This window comes from Centroberyx gerrardi, chromosome 16 (assembly GCF_048128805.1).
Source record: "Centroberyx gerrardi isolate f3 chromosome 16, fCenGer3.hap1.cur.20231027, whole genome shotgun sequence".
In the NCBI taxonomy this organism is placed as follows: Eukaryota; Metazoa; Chordata; class Actinopteri; order Beryciformes; family Berycidae; genus Centroberyx; species Centroberyx gerrardi.
Genome location: NC_136012.1, coordinates 17,254,929 through 17,280,599, shown reverse-complemented (window position 1 = coordinate 17,280,599; position 25,671 = coordinate 17,254,929). Strand labels below are relative to the sequence as shown.

At 46.2% G+C, this 25,671-nt stretch overlaps 1 protein-coding gene across 1 annotated transcript in view; it reads right to left on the bottom strand.

Annotated features, from left to right (window-relative positions):
• Window positions 1–6,357: 6,357 nt before the first annotated feature.
• gpc3 (glypican 3) overlaps window positions 6,358–25,671 on the bottom strand; it is an 86,832-nt gene continuing 67,518 nt past the window's right edge. Inside the window, exons 7-8 of the mRNA XM_071923935.2 lie at window positions 18,144–18,330; window positions 6,358–6,533 (exon numbers count right to left, since the gene is read on the bottom strand). Coding sequence (XP_071780036.1) covers window positions 6,358–6,533; window positions 18,144–18,330 — 363 coding nt within the window. The remainder of the gene's footprint in view (window positions 6,534–18,143; window positions 18,331–25,671) is intronic.

The following is a 25,671-nucleotide window of genomic DNA, read 5'->3' as shown; positions in this document are numbered from 1 at the left end:
GTACTGAGATCCAGATGCGAGTAGAAAACCCCGGTGGACAAGCAGGACTGCAAGTTCCGGGGACAAAGACCCGGGAAGAGGGAATACCAGGACCGGAGCCTGGAGCAGGCACCTGGATAGGCTTCTCTCTCTCTCTCTCTCTCTCTCTCTCTCTCTCTCTCTCTCTCTCTCTCTCTCTCTCTCTCTCTCTCTGCCCTATGTCTAATGGTAAATCAGTGTAGAAAATCAGGACTGGAGCAGAAGGGGGAGCTGCACAGAAATAGGTATATAACTGCAGAGTATGCCTGATAAATAGAAACATAGCTTTACACAAGGCCTACACATACACCAGTTTCATATCACTTTTTCACATCAAGTACCCCCCCCCCAATTTAGATACACTTTAGACCCCCCATTTGATGCAGGCTTTGTCCCCTGTTTGAGAAGATTTTTTTAATCTGTCTGTATACTGTAGTGGAGAGATAACAGTAACACATGTGATCAAAAGGGGCATTCCCATGTCTTTCTCTCACTGTCATAACTTGTAGTGAAAGTAGTAATAGTGAGAGTGAGAAATAGTGAAAGTAAACTATTTATCACGTTGCTGGGGACCTCTTGGAAACCCCTCAAGGGCCCCTGGGGATCCCCGGACCACACTTTGAGAACCACTGGGCTATGTAACTGAAGGCAATTCCTTGTCATTAAAATTGGTTCATAAATATACGGTGAAAAAATGGAAATTAATTGAAAGAACTATTATGTTACAGCATTATTTATTTGCCTTTCCATCACTATTTATTGCATCATTTATTCAACAAAAACCTTTTCCATACAAATGTATTTGACTGAAGACATTTTTATCAATATTTGCTGTGTCTGTTCAGCCTTTCAGAGTTAGTTTGCATAAAAATCCTTGGATTGAAATCCCCCAGCTATTACTATAACCAAGAACTCAAAATCTCTGTTTCATTTCCCTACAGAAACACAGGTTAGACTGTATCCTGTTGGCAGTGGGGCGGTTGTGTTTTTAATACGGCTGCAGTGTTGCAAACTAGAAGTAAAGTGCCTGCTGGGACCGTGATGGAGCGGTACAGGTGGACAGAGATGACGGATATGAACGGGAGATTTAGAAAACAATCACAACACAGATTACTGTAGGCTTGAAAATAACACTGCAGCCACACAGAACAATAGGACTGTCACTGGGAAATTAAGGGAAGTAGAATAATAATAATAGTATAAGTTTCTGTGTGTGTGTGTATGTAGTGTAGTGCAGTTTAGGTGATGCAAAGCTAGCTAATGCCATCTGCTAAACACATGACTTGTGTTAAAGCATTATACTGGACACACAAAGGTAAAACTGTTACCAATCCTTTATTTTATCGCAAAACGGTAAGTTGATCAACAATCTCTGTATAATTTTCTCAGGCTTTACGACTTAACAATTAATCCTAACAGTGTGTGTGTGTGTGTATATGTGTGTGTATCTGCATATATCCTGGAATGTGACTGTATTCTGTCTGTCCATTTGGAAATACATATGGAATACATAATATAAACCCTTAAAGATGTCATCTCTTCAACAAATACTTCAAATCCCCCTCCCATATCTTTGTCTTCTACTTGCTTAAAAATCATTTCTATTTCTCTCTCTTGCTTCTTTTATTTGTTGTCCTTGCACTTTTCTATCTTACATGATCTTTGTACAGTCACAGGAAAAGTGTGTTACATCTGCTGTCAGGACATTGTGGCTCTGACCCTTGCACTCCTTACTTCTGGTTGCTTATAATATTGACAATCTAGGAATTTAAGCTTATTCTGCAGTTGCACTCAGTATGTCACTCTCGATAAGAGTGTCAGCTAAATCAATAAAATGTAAACTGTAAAGAATCATCTCTATAAAATCCCTCATAACCGAACATTTCATGGCCACATCCATGTCTCTTATTTCCTCTCTTCATCCATAATCATCCGTATATCATTCTGAATCAGAACCTACTTAAATTTAGACATATTTTCCTCGTAATGTCTCTGAGCCCAAATGTGAGACTACAGAACTTGATATAGTGCGCAAATTGTTGCACACAGTGTTGTCCTGTGAACAAATCCCTTGATGAAAAATGTAATATTAAGACTTTTTGCCCCCCTGCTTTTTTAAACATGCCTGGGCTTGTGGGGAGCGCATGTGTCCGTCTGTGTGTGTGTGTGTGTCTATGTCCGTGTGTGTGCGTGTGTGTGTGTGTGTGTGTGTGTGTGTGTGTGTGTGCGTGCACGCGTCCATTGGTTTGGGGGTAGCACTCAGCAAAATGACATTCCTCCTTTTGTGTCCACATTCCACAGGCGGCTCCATTCATTCCGTGTGACTGCGGCTGCTGCAGGGGAAGCCAGGGGTTGCTGAGGAGCGGGAGGAGGATGCTGGAGCTGTGTGCATGGGAGAGCGTGGGCCCGGCGCTGCTCTCAATAGGCCAACAAAAGGTAAGAAAATGGTCCACTGCCATGGTAATTAAACGTGAATGAGCTTTGAACGACATGACATGTTTCAAGCTTTTCTCTCTGACAGAGGAATTCCAACATCCAGCTTGGTAAAAATTGGACTGGACTTGTGAGCCCGTATACAAATATAAGGGCATGAATTATATTGTTATTTTAATTTATATGCACTGCTTGATGACCCCCGAACGTACCCGAGCCGGAACATCTTCATGTGCGACCATGAAATGCTCGGCGCAAATACATATTCATAGGGAGTCAATCACTCAGGCAGAAAATTCAACAATTCCTGATAGTCAGCTATTCTCACTGTTCCTGCTGACTAACATCAAATTGACCTTTCACTCTCATAATGCGTGCTGTTTCAACATTGCCCCAATATTACCCTAAGAAAACACGAGAACTCTGCATTTCAATGGGCCTGTTTGCCCTTTCTCCAGCCTCGCATTAGCATTCAGAGTATCCCCCCCCTGTCCTGGGTCAGCTGCCTGGCTGCTCTCTCTGCAGCCAGCGTTTGCTCATCTCCTCATAATCAGCCTCTCTTTTCCATCTTAAAAGGTGCAATCCAGTTCAGGAGAGAAAGGCACAGTTGGATAACAATGCTGTTTTATCTGGATCCGGGGAGAAGAGGGTGTGTGGGTGTGAAAAGTTACAGCAGAGCAGAAACGGGGCTTGAAGTGTGTTTGTGTGGTGACAGGCGTGTTACGTGTGCAGCTGTAAGTGATGGCCCTTGTTAAGGGAACTCAAAGCCCTTAGAAAAAGTTGGCGGGCTTTAATTGAGACGAAACACAAACAATTTGCGACTAATGAACCTCATTTCGTTTAATGGTGGACGAGTGTCTGTCACCTGGAGACTCCAGGGGCAAAAATAATGGGGTTTCGATGTGAAGATGCCCCACAGAGAAGTGCAGAGGAGAGCTGAGTGGTCTCTCCTCTGCTGGGAGTGAGAAATACAATACTAGAGACAAACTAGAGACAAACTACAGACAAGCGTACATGATTCACATGCCGCTTTGAGGGTCGGTGAGCTACGAGCGCAATCTAGAGACACATAAATTACATGATTCATGAAGGGCTTTGAAGTGGATCAGAGGGCGAAAAAGCACATACAGTACCATATACTGTAACATTGTGTGTCCTATTCATAACCTCTGTGTTATATGTCATCCCTTTTCTATTTCTTATTTTTCCTGGCGCTTAAAGGGAAAAATCCACCCTGGATACTTTTACACTGCTACATATCATCAATCTGATGTTCAAATGCGTTCCAGTAGTTATTTTGTTATGAAGTGTTGTGATTTACTTTTTTGGTGTAGCCAGTTTCCCCTCAACCTGCCTCGTCTATACGTCCACCTCAGTTAGTGATTTCCTACATTTCCCAGAATGCCTTTCGACAACCCCCAAAGAATGTGCCTGAACTTGTTGCATTCAGCTGTTATGTGTAGGTTGAGTGAGCAATAGTGATAGCATAGTAAGAAGAGCAAGAGTCGTGCTACTTACTCAAAATGCAGCATGTCTTGTTGCTGCATTGCATTCTGGTCTGTTGAGGCTGCTGTCAGTGGAGAAATTGGTCTCTCTTCTATGATGGATTTCTCCCTGTATGATTCTTAAATGTCGGTGCAAAATGGTAAGTCTAGCAAGAAGCCCTCGCTCTTTGATTCTGAGCGACTGACACCCAAGCCTGACATTTACCATTCATGTTTTAAATAGCTGAATGTTTTCTGCTATTAAACTCCAATCTAGCTATGATAGACATGTTTTGATGTGACGTCACATTGTCTACATTTGGCCGGTTATCCGTGGGAAAAAATACACCAGGAATACAAGGTACATTGCCAATAGCTGTGTCAAAGTGTTTTTCTTTTAAACAACAGTCAATATAAATCTAATGTTAGAAAGCTGTTTAAAATCATGGCTATGCATTATTTTATCTATGCCCAGTAATTATGACATATGCAAACCTGCAGGACTTTATCAATAGAAAATAAATAGATTCTTTCCTAATAAGCCAAGACACTAAACCTGCCGCCTCTGCAGGAACTCCTTTGTGGCTGTTATGGAAAAGACATTCAATGAAGACTATTACCAACAACAAGCCTCTTTCAAAATAGCTCTAATGTTGCTCATATTCACAGACAAGAACATGGACAAAAACCCCAAACATTAAAACATGTTTTGTGTTTATTGTACATCATAGTATAGTTTCCCCATCAACATTAAAGTGAAAGAAACATGTTACTGGGCATTGAATTTCAGACTAACGAGGTAAAAGCCGGGTACCAAGCACCGCTCCCTGGTCAGATCTGAGCCTGGCCTGTCGAATGGTTTGTGATACTCACTGCTGTGAAGTCAGCTGGGTGGCGGCAGTAAACAGACATTTAGTTCCTAATTAGTGTCTTTCCAAACAGGTTATCTCCCATCGAGCTTCTAATAAGCGCAGGCCCTCCACTCCAAAATAGCAAGGGAGCTTGATTCCAATTTTCATCTCATTTAGTTTTGAAAATCAAACAAAACAATAAACCACAAACATTTGACTCCTGGTTTCAGACCAGACATAGAAAGAACATACAATTAGATACAAAGGCCAGACCTGGAGAAGATCTGAGCCTAATGCAAACCACCGTAAAATAATTTACACATATTTACATTGTCTGTCATATTACTCCTCACTTTGCCCACAGTGCTAAAGAATAAGATAGAAATTTGCGGCAATGCTGTATTGACCAGCTGGTAACAAACCACACTTTCTTGTGAAATATGTCAATACTGCAATAAAATATCTTGTAAACATGGCATCAACACAGAGGAACATACATCTGTACAGTTATCAGGCTGAATTTTAGAATGAGGCTCTTATGATAGCCCTTGAATCTTTTTGTCGCGGGGCTGTTACTGAAAAGAAAGCACCAGCGTTACAAAAATAAAGCAAACACTGATGGTTATGGGGGGAGGGGGGGACCACTTGAGCCGAGAGAATCACTCTGATCACCAAAATCTCTTGTCTGCAGTCGTCATGGTAACTCATCGGCGCAGACCGGAGGACACCGGAGATCAAGGGGGCTTGACACTCACAGCAAACCTTTAATCTAGCAGAAATAATTTAGCAATCACTAGGAAACAAACATTGAGAGAGAGAGACAGAGAGGGAAAAGAGAGAGAGAGAGGGGATTTTTTTTAGGAAGCACATTTAAAGGTATATCTTTAAATGAGAGTTTCACCTCAGCCTGTGGGGGACAAGGAGTTCACTACAGCTCCCCGGCTGATTGAAGTTCCTGCACAGGAATCATTTACTGCCAAGGAGGAGAGTGGCAGTTTCTTCCAGCTTGTTCCTGCAGGGCGATAACTGAGAGTGAGAGAGTGAGAGTGGGAAGACAGAGCTGTTTTGGAGCGCTTTAAAGGGCTGCCTTCAGAGTCTGTCGGGTGTCCATTCTCCAAGTCGCCCCCACTTACAGGTGAGGCTGATGATAAGAGGCTCCACTTTGTCACAATACAAAGGTCAGCATGAGAGTGGAGGGCAGGGAGGACTGAAGAGTAGCGATGGCTGGATCTAACCACAGTTGGAGTAGACCAGAGGGCAAGAGTCACACAGTTTTTTTGTATTTACACAATGCCATGGGTTTATCTGGAGCGCTTCGATGGGGCTGCTGAGAACATCCAGTGATTTCGAACACTTGTAGAATAAAATGAAGCATTTTATGTCGTTCATGCCTGCTTCGATGAGTCGTTGAACTTTACATTGGGAACCAGAGGGGCCGCTTTTAAAAAAAAACAAAACACACCAGCTGAATAGGTTTGTGACATTCCACAGAGTTTGTATTAAATGGGAGGGGGGGGGGGGGGAGGCGACCGGGAGTGTGTGTGAGTGTGCAAGGCAGCGGCGGCCACCGGTCAGTGGTGACCCAGCAGGAGGAGAGGGAGTGTCAGAGGGAGGGCCGGGACCAGGTAGCCGCTCCACAGCGGAGCCGCGGACGAGGAGACGCCTCCGACCCCGGCCGTGGCCAAGCGAGGGGTCAGCAGCTGCTCCTGGAAGGTGAAGTCGTCCATGGCCAGGTTATCAGCGAGGTCTGAGAGAGGGACAGAGACGGAGGAGATGGATGGGGAGATAAGTGGTGGGGGGGGGGGGGGGGGGGGCGAAAGAATGAAAAATATGGGAGAGGCAGGAAAAGGGATGGAGATGATTAGAACAAACACTGTCACACAAGCTGAATAACACTCGTGGTATGTCTGTCCTCCTTCTGCATGATGCCTTGCACAGCTGTAAAAACAACATTGCGTCGGGAGAACGGAAGAGACGGAAACCTCCACGTATCCAGATGTCGCATGTTACTGTTTCAGACACATGTTGAATCACACAGATATATGTTTTACAGAGTTTGAGTGTTGAAATATGAATTTAAGTGGTGAGACGCTGAAAACCAGAAGTTTAACAAGCATGGAGGCTGCGTAAGGTCATGTGTCAAAACCTGAAATACAATCCTTCCTTTTATACTGCGTTGTGTAATCAGGACCATTATGTGTACTGATTTATATTTTCTGCCTGTCTCTGATTAGAACAGCACAGAACAGAGTAGAATAGAATAGAGAAGAATACAATACAATACATTACAATACAATACAATACAATACAATACAATACAATAGAAGAGATTTGTTCACATAAAGTAGAACATTGTTGTCTCAACTGGGAAACACATAATGTACAAAACTTAATACAGATTAATAGTTTACAAGATAAACACACCACCTTAGCCTACTTTAATTCGCGCAAGTGTGGCAAGAACAAATGTGGAGCATCTCCAGTTTGTGACCGGTAAGTCGCCAGTCCGAATCCCCGAACCAGCTGGGGAAATGGGGAAAGTGGGGAAAAGAGAATGACTAATGGTCGTCCCCTCCCTAAACGGCTACTGTCAAGATGCCCTAGAGCAAGGCACTTAAATCATTTGCTCCGGTGGGACTGTTCAGCGGATAACAGTGGGAGAGTGTGGCTGGACTGGGCAGCTCCCAGGTGTGAATGTGTCCAACTATATGAATGTGAAGCAGAGTGTTGCTGAGAAAGAGCTCAGAAAACCTTGCTGGGGTAAGTAAATGTTAAAAAAATGATGACTTTCTATATAAAAGGTGTTCATTTTTTCATGTGAATCCTGTGTTACCCTCTCTGTTGCTCCTATGTTCTACCGTGTTACTCCATCTGTCTTGTGCATCGCAATGACTTCATGGTCACCTGCTGCTCTGCGACCACAGCTGTTCTCCTACTGATGCTGAACACTGCTTTTTCCTCCCTGTGTGTGTGTGTGTGTGTGTGTGTGTGTGTGTGTGTGTGTGTGACCCTCTCTTAGGGCTCATTCTGTGCTGCTTTGTCTGGCAGAAAGCTGTGAGGGAGACTGAAATAGGAAGGCCGAGTTATGAGAAAAGGCAGGAGGATATCAGTAATAAAGCAGCACTATGGTCAGGAACGTCAGCTATGTGCGGAGCCGTCCCCTGTCCAGCCAGCTGTGGAGCACCTCTCCAGAACCCAGACACACACACACACACACACACACACACAAAGCAGTGCATTGCTGACATACCTCCCCCTTCACAGCCTTGGTGACTTGGCTGTATGTACACATACACACACACACACACCCTGTCAATGCAATCCTAAAATAACAGATAGCCCCAAATTGAATTAGTTGTCCCATCTGATCTGTGTGTACTGTTCTCCCCGGTGGGAGCGATCCAGCGGGAGGAAGTGGCTGATCTAAACCTCTGTGTGATCAGAGAGGGAGCTGTCAGGAGTCCGACCCGGACCGGGCTCCGCTCCGGCTCTGGCCTCGCTCTCCCTTCTCAAAGAGAAACAGAGAGAGCGGGGCCCTTCCTCCCGGGTCCCTGGTGCCCACAGGCCCCGCGCTGCCAGGCACCGTCGAAAACAGAGGAAGGAGGCAAATAAATAAACCTCCAACGCTGAAAACCACATCTCCTATGAATTTCTTTGCAATTACGACATCAGTTGAACGCCGGCCAGGGGACAATTAACTCCCCCCCCCCCCCCTGTCCTCTGACATGGCAGTGGGCAGACATTCTTTGGGGCTCTGAAAGAACGATTTGTCATTGTCGACAGCGGCGCACTGTACTGCCGAGCCAATTAAACTCAAGGTGCAATTCGATACAGCTTTTATATACACTGTGGATAAGGGAGGGGAATGTGTGTCTGCGCTTGTGTGTTTGTGTGTGTGAATGACTTGAGTGAGTGTGTGTGTGCGCCTGCCTGCCTGTCTGCTTGTGTGAAAAAGAGCGAGACAAAGTGGGAGAGCATTGTGTGGTGTGCATTGCAGCAGCAATAATGTGTGTATGTGTGTGTGTCTGTGCGTGTGTGTGTGTGTGTGTAGTGAAAAAAGTCTCAGGCTGTGAAAAAAATCCCTCAAATACACATAGGGGGGAAAAAACGGTTCTTTCTTGCTAGTTTAAACACTTCTACATGAGCAGCGCCACAGAGGGGCCTTGTTCTGCAGGCTTTAAAAACAACCCAACGGGGACTGAGCGCTACGCAAACTTAGAGCCCCTGCACTCCTACGCAGGGCTGGGACTAATAATATCCTGGTATAATTAGTGATGAACACCTGTGTGTGTGCGATGTGTAAGAGAGAGGAGAGATAGATAGAGAGAGAGAGAGAAAGAGAGAGAGAAACAGAAAGACCCAAACAACCCACAAGCAACAGATTTAGCTTCCTTCCTTCTTCTACTTCTTTTTCTTTCGGGACCTTTTAGGGAGGAGCCGGGACGGTGGACAGGCAGGGACAATTAGGCAGATAGATGGATAACCCCCTGGCTATAAATAGAGCCACAACTCCTACTGTGATTAATGTGACCAATGTGGGCCCTTGTGGCTTTCAGTGGAGCGGAGCCCTCCCGCTCGTCCATTCAACCCCCCACCGCAGATCCATTTTGAGACTATCACTCCCCAAAGGCCGCCACCTTGCTAGCGTACCCCGCTAGCTTTATCACGGCCTTATGAGCTCGAGTTACGACCCAGGGGAGAGGTCAACAGTCCACCCATTGATTGGTTACGCCAAGGCCCGGGACTAAGAGCGAGCAGGCAGGGCACTATGCCTCACAAACACAAGTCAACAGGCGGGGAAGCATTCACGTTGCCGTTCTTGCTCTTCAACTTTATGTTTCTTTTTACAGATCGTTCCTCAGGAGGAGAATAGACGAGCGAATCCAGACGCTGCGGTTTCGGACGGGGAGCTGATGTTTGTTTGGATCCCCTATAAGGTCAAGCAGTGGCTGGAGTGTGTGTGTGTGTGTGTGTGCGTGTGTGTGGTGTATGTGTCTGTTGGTCTGTGCAAAAGAAAACAGGGGAAGAGGGACAGACAGAGAGAGAGAGAGGGAAATTTGGTGTTTTGTTTTCAAAAGCAGTCAACAGAGCTCGGTGCCTGAGGCTTGTCGTTTACTGTTAGCCACTGTACAGTTGTCACAACAAGCAAACTATGTAGAAAAAGTGCTACAGTGAGTGGAATGCCAAAGCTCTTACTGTACCACAACTACAGGTGATGATTATGAGTCACATAATTATAGGAAATGGTTCATTTGTGCTCTCTCTCTCTCTCTCTCTCTCGCACTTTCAGTAAGGCTATTTCTGAAATGCAGCTGAATTGCTATTGTAAGAAGGTGAATACAAGTAGCCATTTTACACATTATTGTTACCCCGCTGACAAATATGTACCTTCATGGTCCAGTACAGTTTATTCAGTACATGTGTGCTATGCACAAGGGCCTTTTTTTGGTCAGATAAGTATGTGGAATGTTAAGTCTCCAAACACAGGTGCTTCTTATGAAAGTGGGGAAATGGTTTAGATTGCAGCTACATTGGCAGACACTGTGAGCCCATAAAACACCTGAGCTGGTCAAATTTGATCAAGATTTTCAAGATTCAAAAGCTTAAAAGATTTTATGGTATCTTAAGTAAAGCAAATATTTTATCATTTATCTACCAGTCTACCATGGAGCAATCTATTAACTTGGATATTACACTCAGCAAATTTATAAATTGGGGGGTGGGGGTGGGGGGTGGGGGGGGGGCGGAGGGTGTTGTGCAATCCTAACAGCCTTTGTTGGAGGCTGCCCTAATAGCTGCAAACACTACATAGAGACAATGGTTCTGTAAAAACATGATAGAGACTATTGAATTGATTGAGTAGCCCTTATCTTGCAGAAGGTAACAGATAAGTGGCTGGATTGTGTTTATTGGCTTGTTGTGCAAAGCTCTGGCCACATTCTGCTACTTCTTGTAGGGGTCATGTGACTTGGCCGCAGCTTGTCTTGGGACATTGCTGATTGAGAGCTGGGAAGGGACTGGTGGGGGGGAGCAGAGCGGGGCGGTTCTGTCCATGGGCTGGCGGGAATGCGAGCGTCTGCCTCCACACCCACGGGCCGACCACAGGGGCGCTCAGAGAGGCTGGGAATGTCGGGCCAAGACAAACGGGACGCCCAGAGGAGGCCCTGCCCCGAGCCTTTGCAACAGCACCGCTCTGTGAGCTGCTCTGGCCTCCCAACCTCCACAACACTCACTGTTATTCTAGGCAGAGGAACCCTCCCACACTGAGGGCAAGGCAGAGAGAGAGAGAGAGAGAGAGAGAGAGAGAGAGGATAAGAAGAAATAGACAGGGGAGAAGTGAAAAGGGTGAATTCAGAGCAATAGAATGGGGACATAAACAGATAGGGGGAGCTTAGCAAAGTGTAAAAAGGAAAGACGCAGAAATGATAAAAAGGGGTGACAGGGTTACGAGGCAAGGGGAAGTTGAGAAAGGGGTTGTAGAAACAGCAAAATAGAAGGAGAGCAGAAAGAGACAGAAGAGATGGATGGGTTGAAATTCTAATAAATCTAGATTAAAACTCACTGGTCATGGTGAGTAAAACTACATACGTGGGTTTGCTCTGATGACGAGGGATACCCCCAGCTGTAGGCCAGCATTCCCGGTCACATTCTCAATTGTGGCTTTGTGGGACAAATGCAAGTCAACACCTATTAATTAACATGGTCAGCCTGGGTGAGTCCTGCTGGTGTCAGTGAAGGGATGACCAACACGCAGCACCCATTGGCCTCTCCCTCTGCCGTCCAAATTAGATTTACTCCGATGTATTTATAGTCTCCGCTTCCAGTAACAGCTAAAATGATAGAGAGAGAGAATGAATGAGAGAATGAGAGAGACTGAAGGAGAAAGAAAAAGAGCAAGAAGGAGAAAAAAAAACAACAGCTAGAAACGGAGACATAAATTTTAGCTGAGAATTCTTACGGATTCGGTTAATAGCGTCAGCAGCTCCGTGAGGGTGGAAAGTGTGTGAGCGAGGTAAAAACCATAACAAATCAAACATACAAAGAGTTGATTCTGTGCTGAGGGCAAGGGGCTCGCTCGGGGTGGGAGCCCTGCCGGCTACAGAGGAGGCCTGTAACCCTCCGCGGCTCTGAGGCGGCGCAGAGGTCGGTGCTCACTGAGGGTCAGAGGTTGGCAGGGTGCGATGGGTGGGGCAGTTTCTGGAGAGATGGAACAATAGTGGTTCTTATCAGAGAGACAGAGACAGAGACGGAGGGAGAGAGACAGGAGTGGCCTTGGACGGAGCCGAGCTGATGACCAACGGGTCTGCATTCCAGTTTGGCCTGGGGGACGTCCCGGTCTGGAGCAGGACAGCCTAGAAGAGGGGTCAGTGAGCCTCAGAGGAATACATTCTTAGGATGCTATCTTTATCTTCCAATAATGAAGGAAGCTGACATCCCACACAGATCTGTTTACATTCTCCTCCTGGGTCCAGTAATCCATCCAGAGAGGGAAATGCAGTTGGCGGATTGAGATGTGTGTGTTTGTTGTGCAAATGTCCCTGCCAACAAACACGCAGATCCTCTTCACATTCCTGTCATGGAAAGGCAGTTGAGAAAATATGGCCAAGAGTGACAATTTGGTCTGTCTGACTGTACACAGAGAGCTCCTGTTGTGCAGCTACGCTATCTATCCAAGCCCTTTTAGTGGTTAGCCTGCGGTTTCCTCCAGCAGCTCGGAGTCTATCGACAGCATGACTCCTGCAACATTCAGAGCGTCGTCGAGTTACTTTGAGGATGGGCTGGAAAAACAGAGCGAGAGCTGGCGAGAGAGAGAGAGCGAGATGGATACAGGGGGAATTAGCGAGACAGGTGAGAGCAGAGGGTTAACACATGAAATGCAAATCGGCCAAACCCTCAACCAGGCATTCAAGACATTCCCGCAAAATGGCTGCTGTGTGTCACCCTGGCGGCGAGCGGAGGAGCAGTGGGTCTCTAGAATGGGCCCGCTGTGTACAGAGTGTTTGTGGACTGTGGCGGAGCTGATGGACAAGACCCAGGAATGAGCCTGGAATCAATTTAGTGCGTCCAAAAGTGCCTGTGAATGTAAATAAAGCTCTTGAGCAAACAAACGCTTTTCCGAGAGGCACACACAAACACACAAAAATGCATAGGCCTACAAAATGAATCAGAAACTGGCGGGCCCCCCTCATGTAGATGATGAGAACTACGGATCCCAGTTGGCTCTATGTGCTTGTGTCCATAGAAATTAAAACCAGGGCTCTTCTTCCTGCCTTCTGGCTGTTCTTAAGGGTTTTATCCCTGGATTGATTTGAGAAAGCTCCATGGCGGAAGACCAACAAGGGTCCAATAAGAGGGGTAACTTCATCCCCCCGTTCCTCTCCTCCTTCTCTTTTCCTCTCCTCTCTCCCATCGCTCTCTCTTCTGTCACCACACTCGGCCTGTAAATGGGGACTCACAGGCCTTGTGGTTGGGCCCAATGAGAGCGAGAGTGAGCGAGAGAGAGAGAGAGAGAGAGACTGCAGCCAAGCCTGTTTACACAGATGGTGGCAAGCTTCATTATTTTTGTGAGGGGCGTGGAGGAGGTGGGGAAGGAGGAGGATTGGGTGAATTTACAGAGGTTGTTTATAAGCTCGAGGAGGGATGAGGGTAGAGAACATTGGGTCAGAGCCCTTCCAGCGTGTTTGACTTTATCCCACACCCACCCCGCCATCTTTTCCACACCTCCTCGGCCCCCTGCTTGCTTATCTTCCTCAATTTGGTGAATTCTATTACAAAACACAACATATCCATTTTGGAAAGCAAACTTGAAGTTCCTCATTCAATATCTCAAAAATAACGGGTTTTTAATCTCGGACGAGTACAGTGGGTGTTTTTTTTCCTTCCAAATGGTGGATGTCTCATTTAGGAACGGAGCTCTTCATTTGCAACCGAGTGTGGCTGCTGCTCGCCTTAAATGGAGCAACAACATCTGTTTTGCTCTCTGTTTACTGCTTTCATTTCCCTGACAAATAAATCATTCTCATGCAAAGACCAGTCAGGGCAGTTTCATAGCAACACAATAGATATGCCAGCATGTGAACAAAAAAACCCCAACAAAAAACGCACTTAACAGTTTCATGGTCCCTCTCATTGCCATTCTGTGTTTTAATAGAGTAGTCCTAGCGGGGGATGGCCCTTTACAGTGATGATTTAGTTTTAGCCTGTAACTTTTTGGGACGGAGGCCATGTGGGCACCCAGATCCCCCCGTCGATCCTCCCCACCACCCAAGCACCTGCGTTCCTCCACGCACATCTGTATCTATCTGAGTCCGTCTCCTTCTGTCTCACGCTAACCTGTGGCACACAGGCTCTCGACGTGGCCGCCACATGTGGGAGACACTTAACTGGAAGCACGTTCGTGAACACGGTAGCCAATGAAACTATATGGAGCTTAAATGAGGAGGAAGCTGCGTATACGCTGGGTGCATCCAGAGCCGGCAGACCGAGTGTCAACAGTGTCTGGATTACGGCTGCTTTGATGAAGACATGTGGCAAACACCGCTGGGGAGGACCGGCGCCGTGTGACTCACCTATCAGGTGCCGAGGGTCAGGGGTCACAGCTGGAGCTAATTAACATACCAGGTTCTCCTATTGGCAGCATGTACGCCTGTTAATTCAACCCACATACAGAGTAAAGCGTGTTTACGTTTCCCTGTGTATCAGCCTTTAACGTTATCAAAGGTGTTTTTGTCTCTTCTGCTCGTTCCTCTCGTTCTCTCATCACCTTCTTCTCTCCTTTACTCGCTCCTTTGTTCCAGCCACAAAATTCGTAGCAGACCTGAAAGGTGAGCCCAGCCCTGCCTCTCGTAGTAAGCTGCATGTTTCGCATTACAGGAATATTTCCACTTTGTATTTTGCTAACCCCTGGCGCTGATAAAACGCTCAGAAGCCTCCAAAAGAACAGCTTTCCTTCGGGGTGCTTACAGTGACCGAATGTCTGAGTGCAGGAACATAACAAGAGGTCTATTCACACCGCTCCTGCTGGGCGCGCTGAGGTGGTGAGGCACAGAGCAAAGGCCCGTCCAGCTCAGCAGAAAACACACAAGGCAAAGCTCGGGGCTGTTTGGCCGTGGCAAAGCCCACCAACTGTTGGCTCTCAGAGGGCTTGACGTCTCTACACTGCAAGAAATACCTGTCTTAACAAGCCATTTAGTCAAGCAGTAAGGCTTAAAATCTTAAATAGCATTCTTAACAAGTAGTTTAGTCTAGTATTCAAATCTTGGGCTTTGATAATTTCACTTATTTCCAATGCAAATCACTTAGTTTCAAGAACTGACTTGAGTCAAGTGACATTAATTTGATATAAGTGGAGTGTTTTGCCTTATTTCAATATATTATCACTTATTTCACAGAGATTCTCAAACTCAATTGGAAACAGCTTTAAATATTCTCACTCCGTTGGCAGATTTTCTTTCACTTTTCTTTAAGGAAAGCAGAATTTTAAGACTCAATACTTGACTAAATTACTCTTAATTACTCCATATTTTTTGCAGCCTAGTGGTGTTTACGTGAAGCTGCGTTATAAAAACATTGCAATACAAGTTGTTAATAGGTCGCTAAATCATGGCATTTTCTCACAGTTTCTGTCAGAAGTGAAAGAACAGGGGGAAAGAACGGAGTGAGAGGAAGAGGGAGTGAAGAAAGGCTTTGAGAGCAATGGGTGAGCGGGTTTAATGTGAAGCTGCTGCAGGTTCTTTGTCTCCCACAGAGACTGTGTACAGTCTGAGGCCAGGTGTGCATGCAAGTATAGAAGCCCAGGTGAGCCCTCATCATTAGCACATTTCTATGGTATATCACAGATTATTGGTGGAAAAAAAAAACCCCACACACAGCACCATATACTGCTGCACACACACACTTATCTTTACATGCATACCCACAGGAAAGATCTGTTGCTTAACATCATGTTTTCTTTATCTCTAGAGAAATATAGCATATCTCAGTATTGTATTACTTTACGATCGTAGATATCTGAATCCTTTCTCTTGAACACCCCCTTAGGAGCAACATGCACATGACGATATACATCTATATTAACTGTAAGAAGTGCTTGAGGCAAATAAGCGTGATATCTCATTTGTACATGGCTACACTCACAGACTGCTGATAGATATCTGACATGTTTATTCTTAATGATCCATAAGAGACTTCAAATAGAATGAGTGCGTATTAAGGCATGTGGGAAAAAAACCAAAAAGCAATTAAAGAGCCAAGTGAGAAGTATGATATGCCAATCCAAGGCTTCTTTCTCAGAATTTTAAAAGTATGAGAAAATGGTCAAAATCTCACACTGATTTTAAATAAAACTCATCTACTTCTCTGTGTCTTGGAGAAGTAAACGAGAGGAAGAGGGGATCTTATTTAGGATGCTGCTTTCCTCTGGGTGCACACACACACATTATGTTCACTAATTCTCACCAGAGAGACCTTCACCCACCGAAGCCTTCACACACACACACACACACACACATCGCCAGAGCGGCCGGGGCAGTTGTGATCCGTCTCTCTGGTGTGATGTCAGCAGTAAGCAGGCTGTGTCGTCTGGCTGGGGGAGGACAGACACACGACACAGTCCCTGTCCTGGAATAGCTCTCCTGGCCTGGAATGCTCTGGGGAATGTGTGGCGCGGAGTTCGATTGGCCGGGGAGGGGAAGTGTGTGTGTGTGTGTGTGTGTGTGGGAGGTGGAGGGGGTAGTTTTAGTAATCAGTAGGTTATGGAATCTGTGTTGAGAATGAGCAAAGATAGATCAATCGCGACGGATGATTGGGAACATCCACTGTGTGATCGGCAGGTTGACAGCTATGGCGTGTGTGTGTGTGTGTGTGTGTGTGTGTGTGTGAGAGAGAGAGAGGTCCCAGCCCTGCCTCTGTCCTGTCTGCACCTTGTTGTTGTGGCTTCTGTCACCTTTCCCATGGCTCTGGTGTGTGTGTATGTGTATGTGTGTGTGTGTGTATGTGTGTGTTGGGGGAGGCCTGTGTTCTGCCAGACCATTACTCCTCTACAGGCTTTGTGAAACCAGATCTGCCTCGTCCATCTCGGAGCACCAGGCACAGACAGGCCGCCCATTAGGCCCTGTGCTCTGCAGGGCGACCTTTGAACCCCCAGCCCCCTGTTTGACCAAAACGGGACGACGGGTCGTGCCAGGTCAGCACTTTACTGGGTCATCACAGGCTATCAGCAGCTATCTCTGTATCTGCCAATGAGCAGAGACGATCCAAGGTCTGCAAACATGACTGGCTCACGTACAAACAGGCAGATACACACGTGAATGCACACACACACACATGGGATGAACACACAAACTAAGAACACTAAGAATCTGGTAATAGTAGATAATGGAAAATTGAGGAGATACTGAGATTGAGATAGAAGTCAGAGATTATAAAGAGAAATACACAGCTTTAATTTCCCAGTGTGTGTGCCATCAGTCGCTTGTAAACAAGAGGAGAGTGTATAATGTCTCCATGTTATGTTACATTACACCACTACTGGAGCAGAGCTGTATAGTCTCCCCAACAGGAGCATGTAGGAGAGGCCGTCAGTCTCTCACGGCCCAGCCTGCTGGAAGTGATGGACCTGCAGGATTCCTGTGTTAACCCCGGGTTCCCGGTCTCGCTCCCTCGCCCGGTGAACCCAAATCCCTGCCACAACATCCTCGACAGGAGGACTACTCCCTCCGCCATGTTTGCTCAGCTGCGCTGGCTTTGTGTCGGCGTATCGAACCCCCTTGTTCCTGCTCCCTGGCTGTTTTCTCCCCTTTTCTCTGTTTGGTTTCTTTTCTTTCAAACAGTTTGTAGCTTCATTTGTTCTTTGTTTGGCTTTCGGAGAGGCCGTCTGCCGTTTTCAAGGGGTTGACGGTGAGAAGGTCAAGAGGCTGAGGTGAGGCTGCTACCTGAGGAAGTCTCACGTCTCCTGCTGCATAGTGTCATGGTGGTGTCAACATGTACAGTAGTCATGTAAACATCCCTCCGCTCTGCCCACTGCCTGTGTTTGGACTGTGCTGCACTGACTCACTGCAAAAGAAGCCAAACCTTTTCATGCAGTTACCAATTTTAAAGTAAATAGCTTCAATTTGGAGGTTAGCTGCCTTAAAAGTAAACAACTTAATAGGTTGTGCCCAACATTTTTTCACAGCCCATCTCATAAATGCAATTTAATTTAAGGTAATTTAAGTTATCAATGTGGATGCAGTACCTCATTTGAAACCACCCAAGTGACAATTAAAGTTAATTTTGAGTACCGATGTAATCACATTTACAGATTTTCAGATTTACTGTAGCAATAAAAGTGTTATAAACGTGTGGACGGGTGTCCGACCTGCAAAGATGCGTAGCCGTTTGCGTCGTGGCGGCGGGCCGAGCCCCGACACCCCGGCACACTCGTCCTCATCATCACAGTCTCCGCTCTCGAATCCCTCTTCCTCCTCATCGCTCCATCCGTCCGCTCCACCTCCACGCGACCGGGCCCTCCAGCGCTTCTCAGACACTGTCACCAGCCTCAGCAGCTGTGGGACAAACAGGAAGCGGTTAAAGGTAATGCCGTTAAAATGTACTCGGACCTTCGCCATACCGTTTTTCACTCTGCGGTAGGAATGTGCCGGTGCATTAATGCCATAACAAAGTTGTGAAAATAAATAAAGACAGACAGTCTTTATTTATTTTCACCTTGATGTGAGCTTGTGCTGTATTATTATAACAGTTATAAGGGGAATTCCAGACAAAAACATGGTGAGACCTAAAAGGGTTGGTATTTACCAAACTCTACTTATAATCACCAGGCAGGAAAACAGTTTTGTTATCTGTGCCAGATATGTTATTTTTGTCAAAATGTGATTCATTCAAAGGGCTGTGGCAGTCGTTCCATGTAATTTACTGGTAGAAAAACAATCCTTGGGACAAGCCGACTAGTGCGATTGTGTTGTTACTGGCAAACATCATTGTCTTGAGTGGTTGTCTCGGGGCAACTTGGATACAGTAACACTACACAACAGTGGACATCAAGACCTGACTTGTAAAAATCACACTGCAACAGGGAAGTCGTTGCTGTAAATATTGAGATTAAATGACACATTTGAACAGAAAAAGCTACATAAAAGTCAAAGATGAATGGATTTAACTACACTATGTTTGTAATGTGGGATTACTTCAGACATACAGCACAGACTCTAATACAGGCAGAGGTGATGGATTTTTAAAAGAAGCATAATATCATTTGCTACAGAACCGTAATCCAATTTGGCCACTGGGCTGCAAAAGCAGCTGCATGCTCTACCCAGATATTTTCCCAGTGACTTACAGGAGCTTATAATGTGTTGTGCAACACATACCGGAATTGTGTTTATTGAGAACTGCGGTAAACTAATCAACTCATAAATAATTCAGAAAAGTCCAAGAGCTGTAAATCAGTTTTATTAAAAATCTTTGAATTCCTCTTGACCAAGTGTTAATGGGGGAATAGCAAACATACAGACAGAGCTCATATGTGAACATTTAGTTGCCAAAAATTGAATAAAACTTGAAACTTGAAAGAAAGAAAACAACTTGAAAGAAACATATAGGGACTAACTAGGGAAACTCTAGTTGCCCTTGACTGCAGCTATTTTGTTGCACTGCTGCACAACATCACAGAAATGAAAGAAAACTCATCAATATTACCTATTCTTTCCTTCTATCCAGTGGTGAAAACATGTGAGCGAGCCTGGAGACAGGCTCCATGGCTGCTCTCTGACCATCTCTCAACCTCCACCACACCGCACATGATGAAGAGCCCTGCCAAGGTAACAGATGTGCTAAATTCCAGCCGCCTTCCCTCCAACCCTCCTTTCATCTTCCCATTCTGCCGCCGTGTTTGTTTTTTATTGATTTCCTTCCTATCTGCATACGTCAGCATGCATTTGTTGTTGTTGTTTTTGGTTGTTTGGCTGTCTGTGGGAGAAAATTGAGTTCATATGGGCCTCGTCTCAGGTCAGCTGCCATCAGGCGGAGAGCAGCGTCTGAGCGGAGGAATAAACCCCGGAGATAATCACAGAATTACGTCAGTCAGAAGATAAACAACCCTGTTCCCTTGCCTTGCCCGCATATACAAACCAGTCAATCTGGGATTTACAAGTGACATAAACTCCAAAGTTTAGAGAGGGAACACACAACACCTTGTTCCTAGCATGGGCTGCCCAACAAACCTCTATTCATTTCCCAACATTGAGACCATACATGGCCGATGACCACAACATTTCTAAAAGCCTGGTCACTTAGGCCAAGGGATGGACAAACAGTAATTCATAGACAGGATGGCTGATCCATAGGAACATTTTGACTTCTGGTAGCGGCTCTCTCTGACCACCCTGGAATAAAATGTGTTTTGGTATGCAGCGTTGTGCGAGCAGCATGCGTCTGCGAGTGTCTAGCAAAGCGCCACCTGGTGAGAGAGCGAAGCCCTCAGGTGTTGCACTAAATCGCTCTTATCTACAGAAGTCCATGAAAAAAAGCCTATGGACTCTCCTGTCTTTCCTCCCCACGATGAATGGGAGTTTAATGTACTGAACGTTTTTGTTCGAGACAGAACCATGTTTGTCTGCATTTGCAAGAGTCCGCCATAGATTTACTGAGGTCCCCGAAATTCCTTCTCATGGTCTGTATCCTGGCAACTCGGTAGGACATTCAGAGGGGAGGGGTGTCCCGCAAACAAATTAAAAGCAAAAAAGACTGAAAACAAACACTCGTAAAGCAGGGAGAGGAAGATGTGGTTGGGGGTATTTTAGAACAAAACCTAAAAAAAGGTATGGGGAGCGAGGGAAAACATTGACAGCAACTGCTGTGCCCATGTTTAGAGCAGACTGTGAACACTGCCATGTGCAACTGACCACCTGCCAGCACGCTCTCCAGCTCTCCTCAACACATGAACAGACACGCTGGCTTCTGATACACTGTATGCTAATGTTAGGAGGAAGAAACGCATATGAGTATTTTACTTTTTAGAATTGAAATCCAGTTTCAGTACGCCTGTTTAGTCGACTGTAACATACTGCTAGGGCAGCAGGGTCAAGAACAGTATCAGCTAAAAATAGGAGCAAAGAAACACACAAAACAGTATAAAAAAAAATGGGCATAGCAGCTTTTTGGGAATAAAAAAAGAAATCGGCTGCATAAGCATAGCAGTACCCTTAAATGAGCCGCAGCGCTGAGCCGTGCCCTTCTCCATGAGAGGGTGGCAGGGCAGTGCCTCTCTCTGAGGCTCTGTGGCAGGGTGCTGTGGCTTTTGCCCACTGGCTGGCTGCCTCTGCCACGGCTGCGGTCGCAGGGGGGGGATGTTTGTGTCGAAAGTGACGCTGCGCTCTTGGCATGGCTGAGCCACAGCGTGATCCGACAAGAGCCTCCAGATTTACCACAAGAGGGAGAAACCTCAAGTCACTCTGGGCTGGAATCTTCTGCAATAAAACAAAAAACCCCAAAGCAAAAGGAAGCAGGGAGGAAACAAATAAAAGAGACATTTTTTGAGAAATACTCGGTATGTTTCCCATTAAGAGAGGAAATCTGGTCCCCTCTTTTCTCCCTGTGCTTCGAGAGCTGCATTGCGGCGCTGGCTTCGGCAGACAGCTGGACAGAGCTACAGGACACGGAACATGTAATCAGCGTGGCTAGGCATCCCACAGGCCACAAGGGCTCACCTCCCCTTAACACAAAAGCACAAGTCACACCAAGGAAACACAGGCTCAAAGGCTGCACACAAAGCCCAAACATGTGGCGGATTGCTCAATGCAGGCCAGCCCAGACAGAGACACAGAAACCACAAGTCTGTCACTGCCTCCCACACATGACATGAACTCCACATAGGGTCACTGTTCAACACGACAGCTGCAACTGTGCACCAGAGCACCGCCACTGCTTGACCTGCAGTGCTAAAAATCAACCTGCAGCAGTTGATGTTCTTTGCTGCAGGTTCTGTATAAATATAGACACATTTTTACCATAAATCAAAGGCAAAAGGAATGCTACAAAATCTGAAGATAGATGAGAAAACGTAAAAGCCTAGAATTAATGTAGGAAGCGCCGAAGAGAATGAGTGATGTTGGGAGTGAAAAAGGGAGAGGATGAGTAATGAAGACAGAGAGCATATAGGGAAAAGAAGGGCTTCTTGTCGGTGTGTGATTGGGATCAGGGCCTGTGTTGTGTCCTCCGCTCCCGGAGAGGACATGTCTGAACTAGTCGTTCATGACTCGGCCCAGACGGAATCTGCTGCTCTGAATGTTTCTATCAATGCCTCAACACATCTCGTCTACAAATCTAATCTACATAACTGAAGCCTCTTAAGCCCTCTCTCTCAAAACAGACTAAAGCTTCTATCTATGCTATGAATGCTATAAATCACCTGCTATCATTTAGAAAGAGAATGTAAATGACAAAAACTACTGAGCTATGTTTGGGTTTCCAATCATATAATACTAGCTTAATTTTAATAATGAAAAGTCTGCATCATCTCGTAGGGTGAGATAGTGTAAAGACTTTCTTGGGATTTCTGTGATAGAAAGACTAAACATGGACAAAGTCTGGTTCTTAAATGGGAGTTGCTACAAAGTTAATGGTCTTTTTATAGTCTTATATGGTAGGCATAATGTGCCTTTAAAGCTTGGATTATAAAAACCGCTGCACTTTTATATATACATATGTGTACCTTATGCACCATATATACTGTTACAATAGGTTCCTATATTGTTCACAGCTCCTGCAAACCCAGGATGCACAGTACATTGTACATTGTTCGTCTTATTTTTAAAGCAGCGTATGAGTAAGCCGTGCCTGGGTCACCGTGACTTAGACGAATCAAAGCTGACAAACACATAACTTTTCAGCACAGACCATTTTCCTTGATTAATGAAGGAAATGGTCTTTCCTCATACCTAATCCCCACATGCACACAGAGAGGCGAGGACTGCATGCCCATGTATCAAGTTTGCAGCCATGCTGTGTGGTTCGCATAGCCAAGAGAAAGAGACCAAGAGAGTGGGAATGAATGAGGGACACCACAGGAGAGTAGGGAGAGAGAGAGAGAGAGGGGGAGAGAGAGAGAGAGAGAGAGAGAGAGAGAGAGAGAGAGACGACAGGAGGCACTTTTCCACCGAGTGAGTCATGGAAAGCTCCTCAGCATGCTGACAGGCAGAGTGGCGTCCGGACGACACAGCCTGCCCTGCAGTCCCACCCGCTCTCCCCGACTCATTACTCAACTTTTATTGAATCTGAAGTGTAAAGAGGAGGGGGACCTGTGCTCTCTCATTCTTCTTTCTCTTTTTTCCCCTCCCTCTTGTCTCCCTCTATCTGTCCGTGGTAGAGTATGTCACGCAACGGGAGCCCAGCCTCAGACAGTTAATGCAGACAAGATTAATTTCCTGATGTTTAATTCCAGTTGGAACAGAACACAGAAAAAAAGGAGCTCTCCAATCCTGTGTTAAACTGGGCGTGTGTCCACCCCACCTTTCTGACTAAACCCATAAGGCTATTTCCAGATTTCTATACTTTGGACTGAATCCTGAATGGATGTTTAGACTTTGGCAGGAGCCTTGTTCCTCTGTAAGATAATTCTCTCAAAGCTAGCTTAAATTCCTGAGACTGGTACATACATTTTGGACGGCTGAGGATATAAATTGTTGTTGATTCTTCTAAGCAAAATTTTGGAGGAAAAGAGCAGCCCAACAGTGTCTTCTTTGTTTATTCGGACAAAGTACTGAGTTCAGACCAAGACAAAGAAGGAAATGATATGAATATAGAGGGTTAATTCCCCTGGTAATAAATATCTCTGGTATGACAACAATTTTCAATCTCTTTTTTTGAGGCTAACCAAATGAAAATCTTGACTTATGTCTGTGAATGTGGCTGATTGTCTGCATGGGGCTTAATAGTTTAAAAAGTCCCATTCCTGCACAGGCTGCTGGTTGCTAAATCAGATTACTTCCCTCAGACAATCTCTTCTTGTCTTCTGCTCGTCTGCTTTACACGTTATCACCGTGGTTCCCAGAGTCATGTGTTGCTAAGAAACCCTCCTTTCCAGCATCAGCAGACCGTCACTGTGCGTCCCATGATCACACCTACCGGGAGCAGGCGGCCGCTCGGGTGGGTAAGCGGATAAGAGAGGATGGACGAGGCCCGTGTTTATCCAAGCCTCAGCGGGCCGCGGGGCTGAAACCAGCAGCAGCTTATAGCTTACAGGGGAGAGACGCAGAGAGAATGGCTGGACGAGAGGGAGACAGCGCCAGAAAAACAGATAGAGAGATGGGAAAAGGTGGAAAAAGCAACAAAGGCAGAGAGAGACTGACAGAGAGGTATGGGGAAGAAAACTGCCAGAGACTGAAAAGGGGGTGGGGGGGTCTGGCAAGATGAAAAGGCGGCGAGCGCATGGGAGAATGATAAAGTTAGGGAGTGCTAACACATTGACAGGTCCAGAGGGGAGCCTCTCTCCGCTCTGCCCCCCAGCACACCGCTGCCCCAAACAAAAGGCAGAGGAGGAACAGAGGAGGTCTCTGACCCTCGCAGGGAGACCCTCTGATGACCTAGCAGAGACAGGAAACAGGAAGTGTGACCCCTGACCTCCTGGGGGGGCTCCTGTTACACAGCAACACGTGACTCTGCACCGTGACAACAGTTCCCAGGATGTGTGGATGAGATCAGAAACTACAGCAGGAAGATTCAGCTCTGCATCTCTGCTCCCTGACAGCTCTTTTTACATATATTGATGCAGCAAAAAGCAAGGAATCAACAAAGGAATAATAGATTGAGAGGATTAAAAGTTGTATGATGCTTTGCTTAGACTTTGTTCTCTCTTTGCACACTGCTGTGGTTCCTGGTTTGGGACTGCTGAAGAGGGAGCTGGGTCCCCGGCATTGGGCAGCAGGGTTTTTATAAGCCGGCTGTGTGATAATTACACCCAGTGGGGTGGTAGTGGTGCGGGAGCGAGGGGGCGGCGTGGGTAGAGAGAGAGAGGCGACCCTGGTTTGGGCCTCAGGGCTGGGGGGGTGGAGGAGGAGGGGACAGGGAAGGAGGGAGAGACGGAGGCATGGAGGTATGGAGGTAAGAAGGAAGGGGTGGCAGTGGTAGTAGGGATGGTTGGGCCTCATTAGCAGGCAGACTAATTGGGAGGAAAAGGGCCCTCACATGCTCTGTCTGACCTCCCAGCCAGCAGGGGTGGGAGAGGGGAGGGTGTGTGTGTGTGTGTGTGTGTGTGTGTGTGTGTGGGTGTGTGTGTGTGGGTGGGGGTTTAGTTGGTAGTTGGATTCCTAAAGTTAAGGGACCATAACTCCTCAACCCTAAAGTTACTGAGTTAGAAGGCTCCAGAAAACGAAAGGATAAAAGGTGTGTGGTGCTGTAACAGGGACACCGACTCTCCCTCAGCAACACCCCACAGCTCCTCAGAGGTTTATACCAGGTGTCACACTTCATTTGAACAACCCTCATGCCCCCCCCCCCCCTCCCCCCCGCTCCCGAACAGAGTGGGATAACAGCCCTCCTCCCTCCTCCACTTCCAGAGTCTCACTACGCAGACATAAAAACTAGGAGGCCGAGAGGACGAAGCACCTGAGGGGGTATATTAAATAACGTTTGAAAAACCCTCAGTAAATAACATCAAACAGAAGTCACCTCTTTGAGCGGAGCAGGCATAATGGCTAGGTTAGTGAGTGTAAGTTTACAAAACAGCAGGCCTGGTCTGACACCCATGGTGTCCATTAGTCTGATTGTAAGCACAACCTGTGGGGAAGGCCACCGCACGTTGGCCCGTCCCATGAATCGGCTTCCAATGCAATTAGAATACAGTGCTTTTTTTAAACATTTTATTTTATGGCCACTTGCATTGTGCATTATTA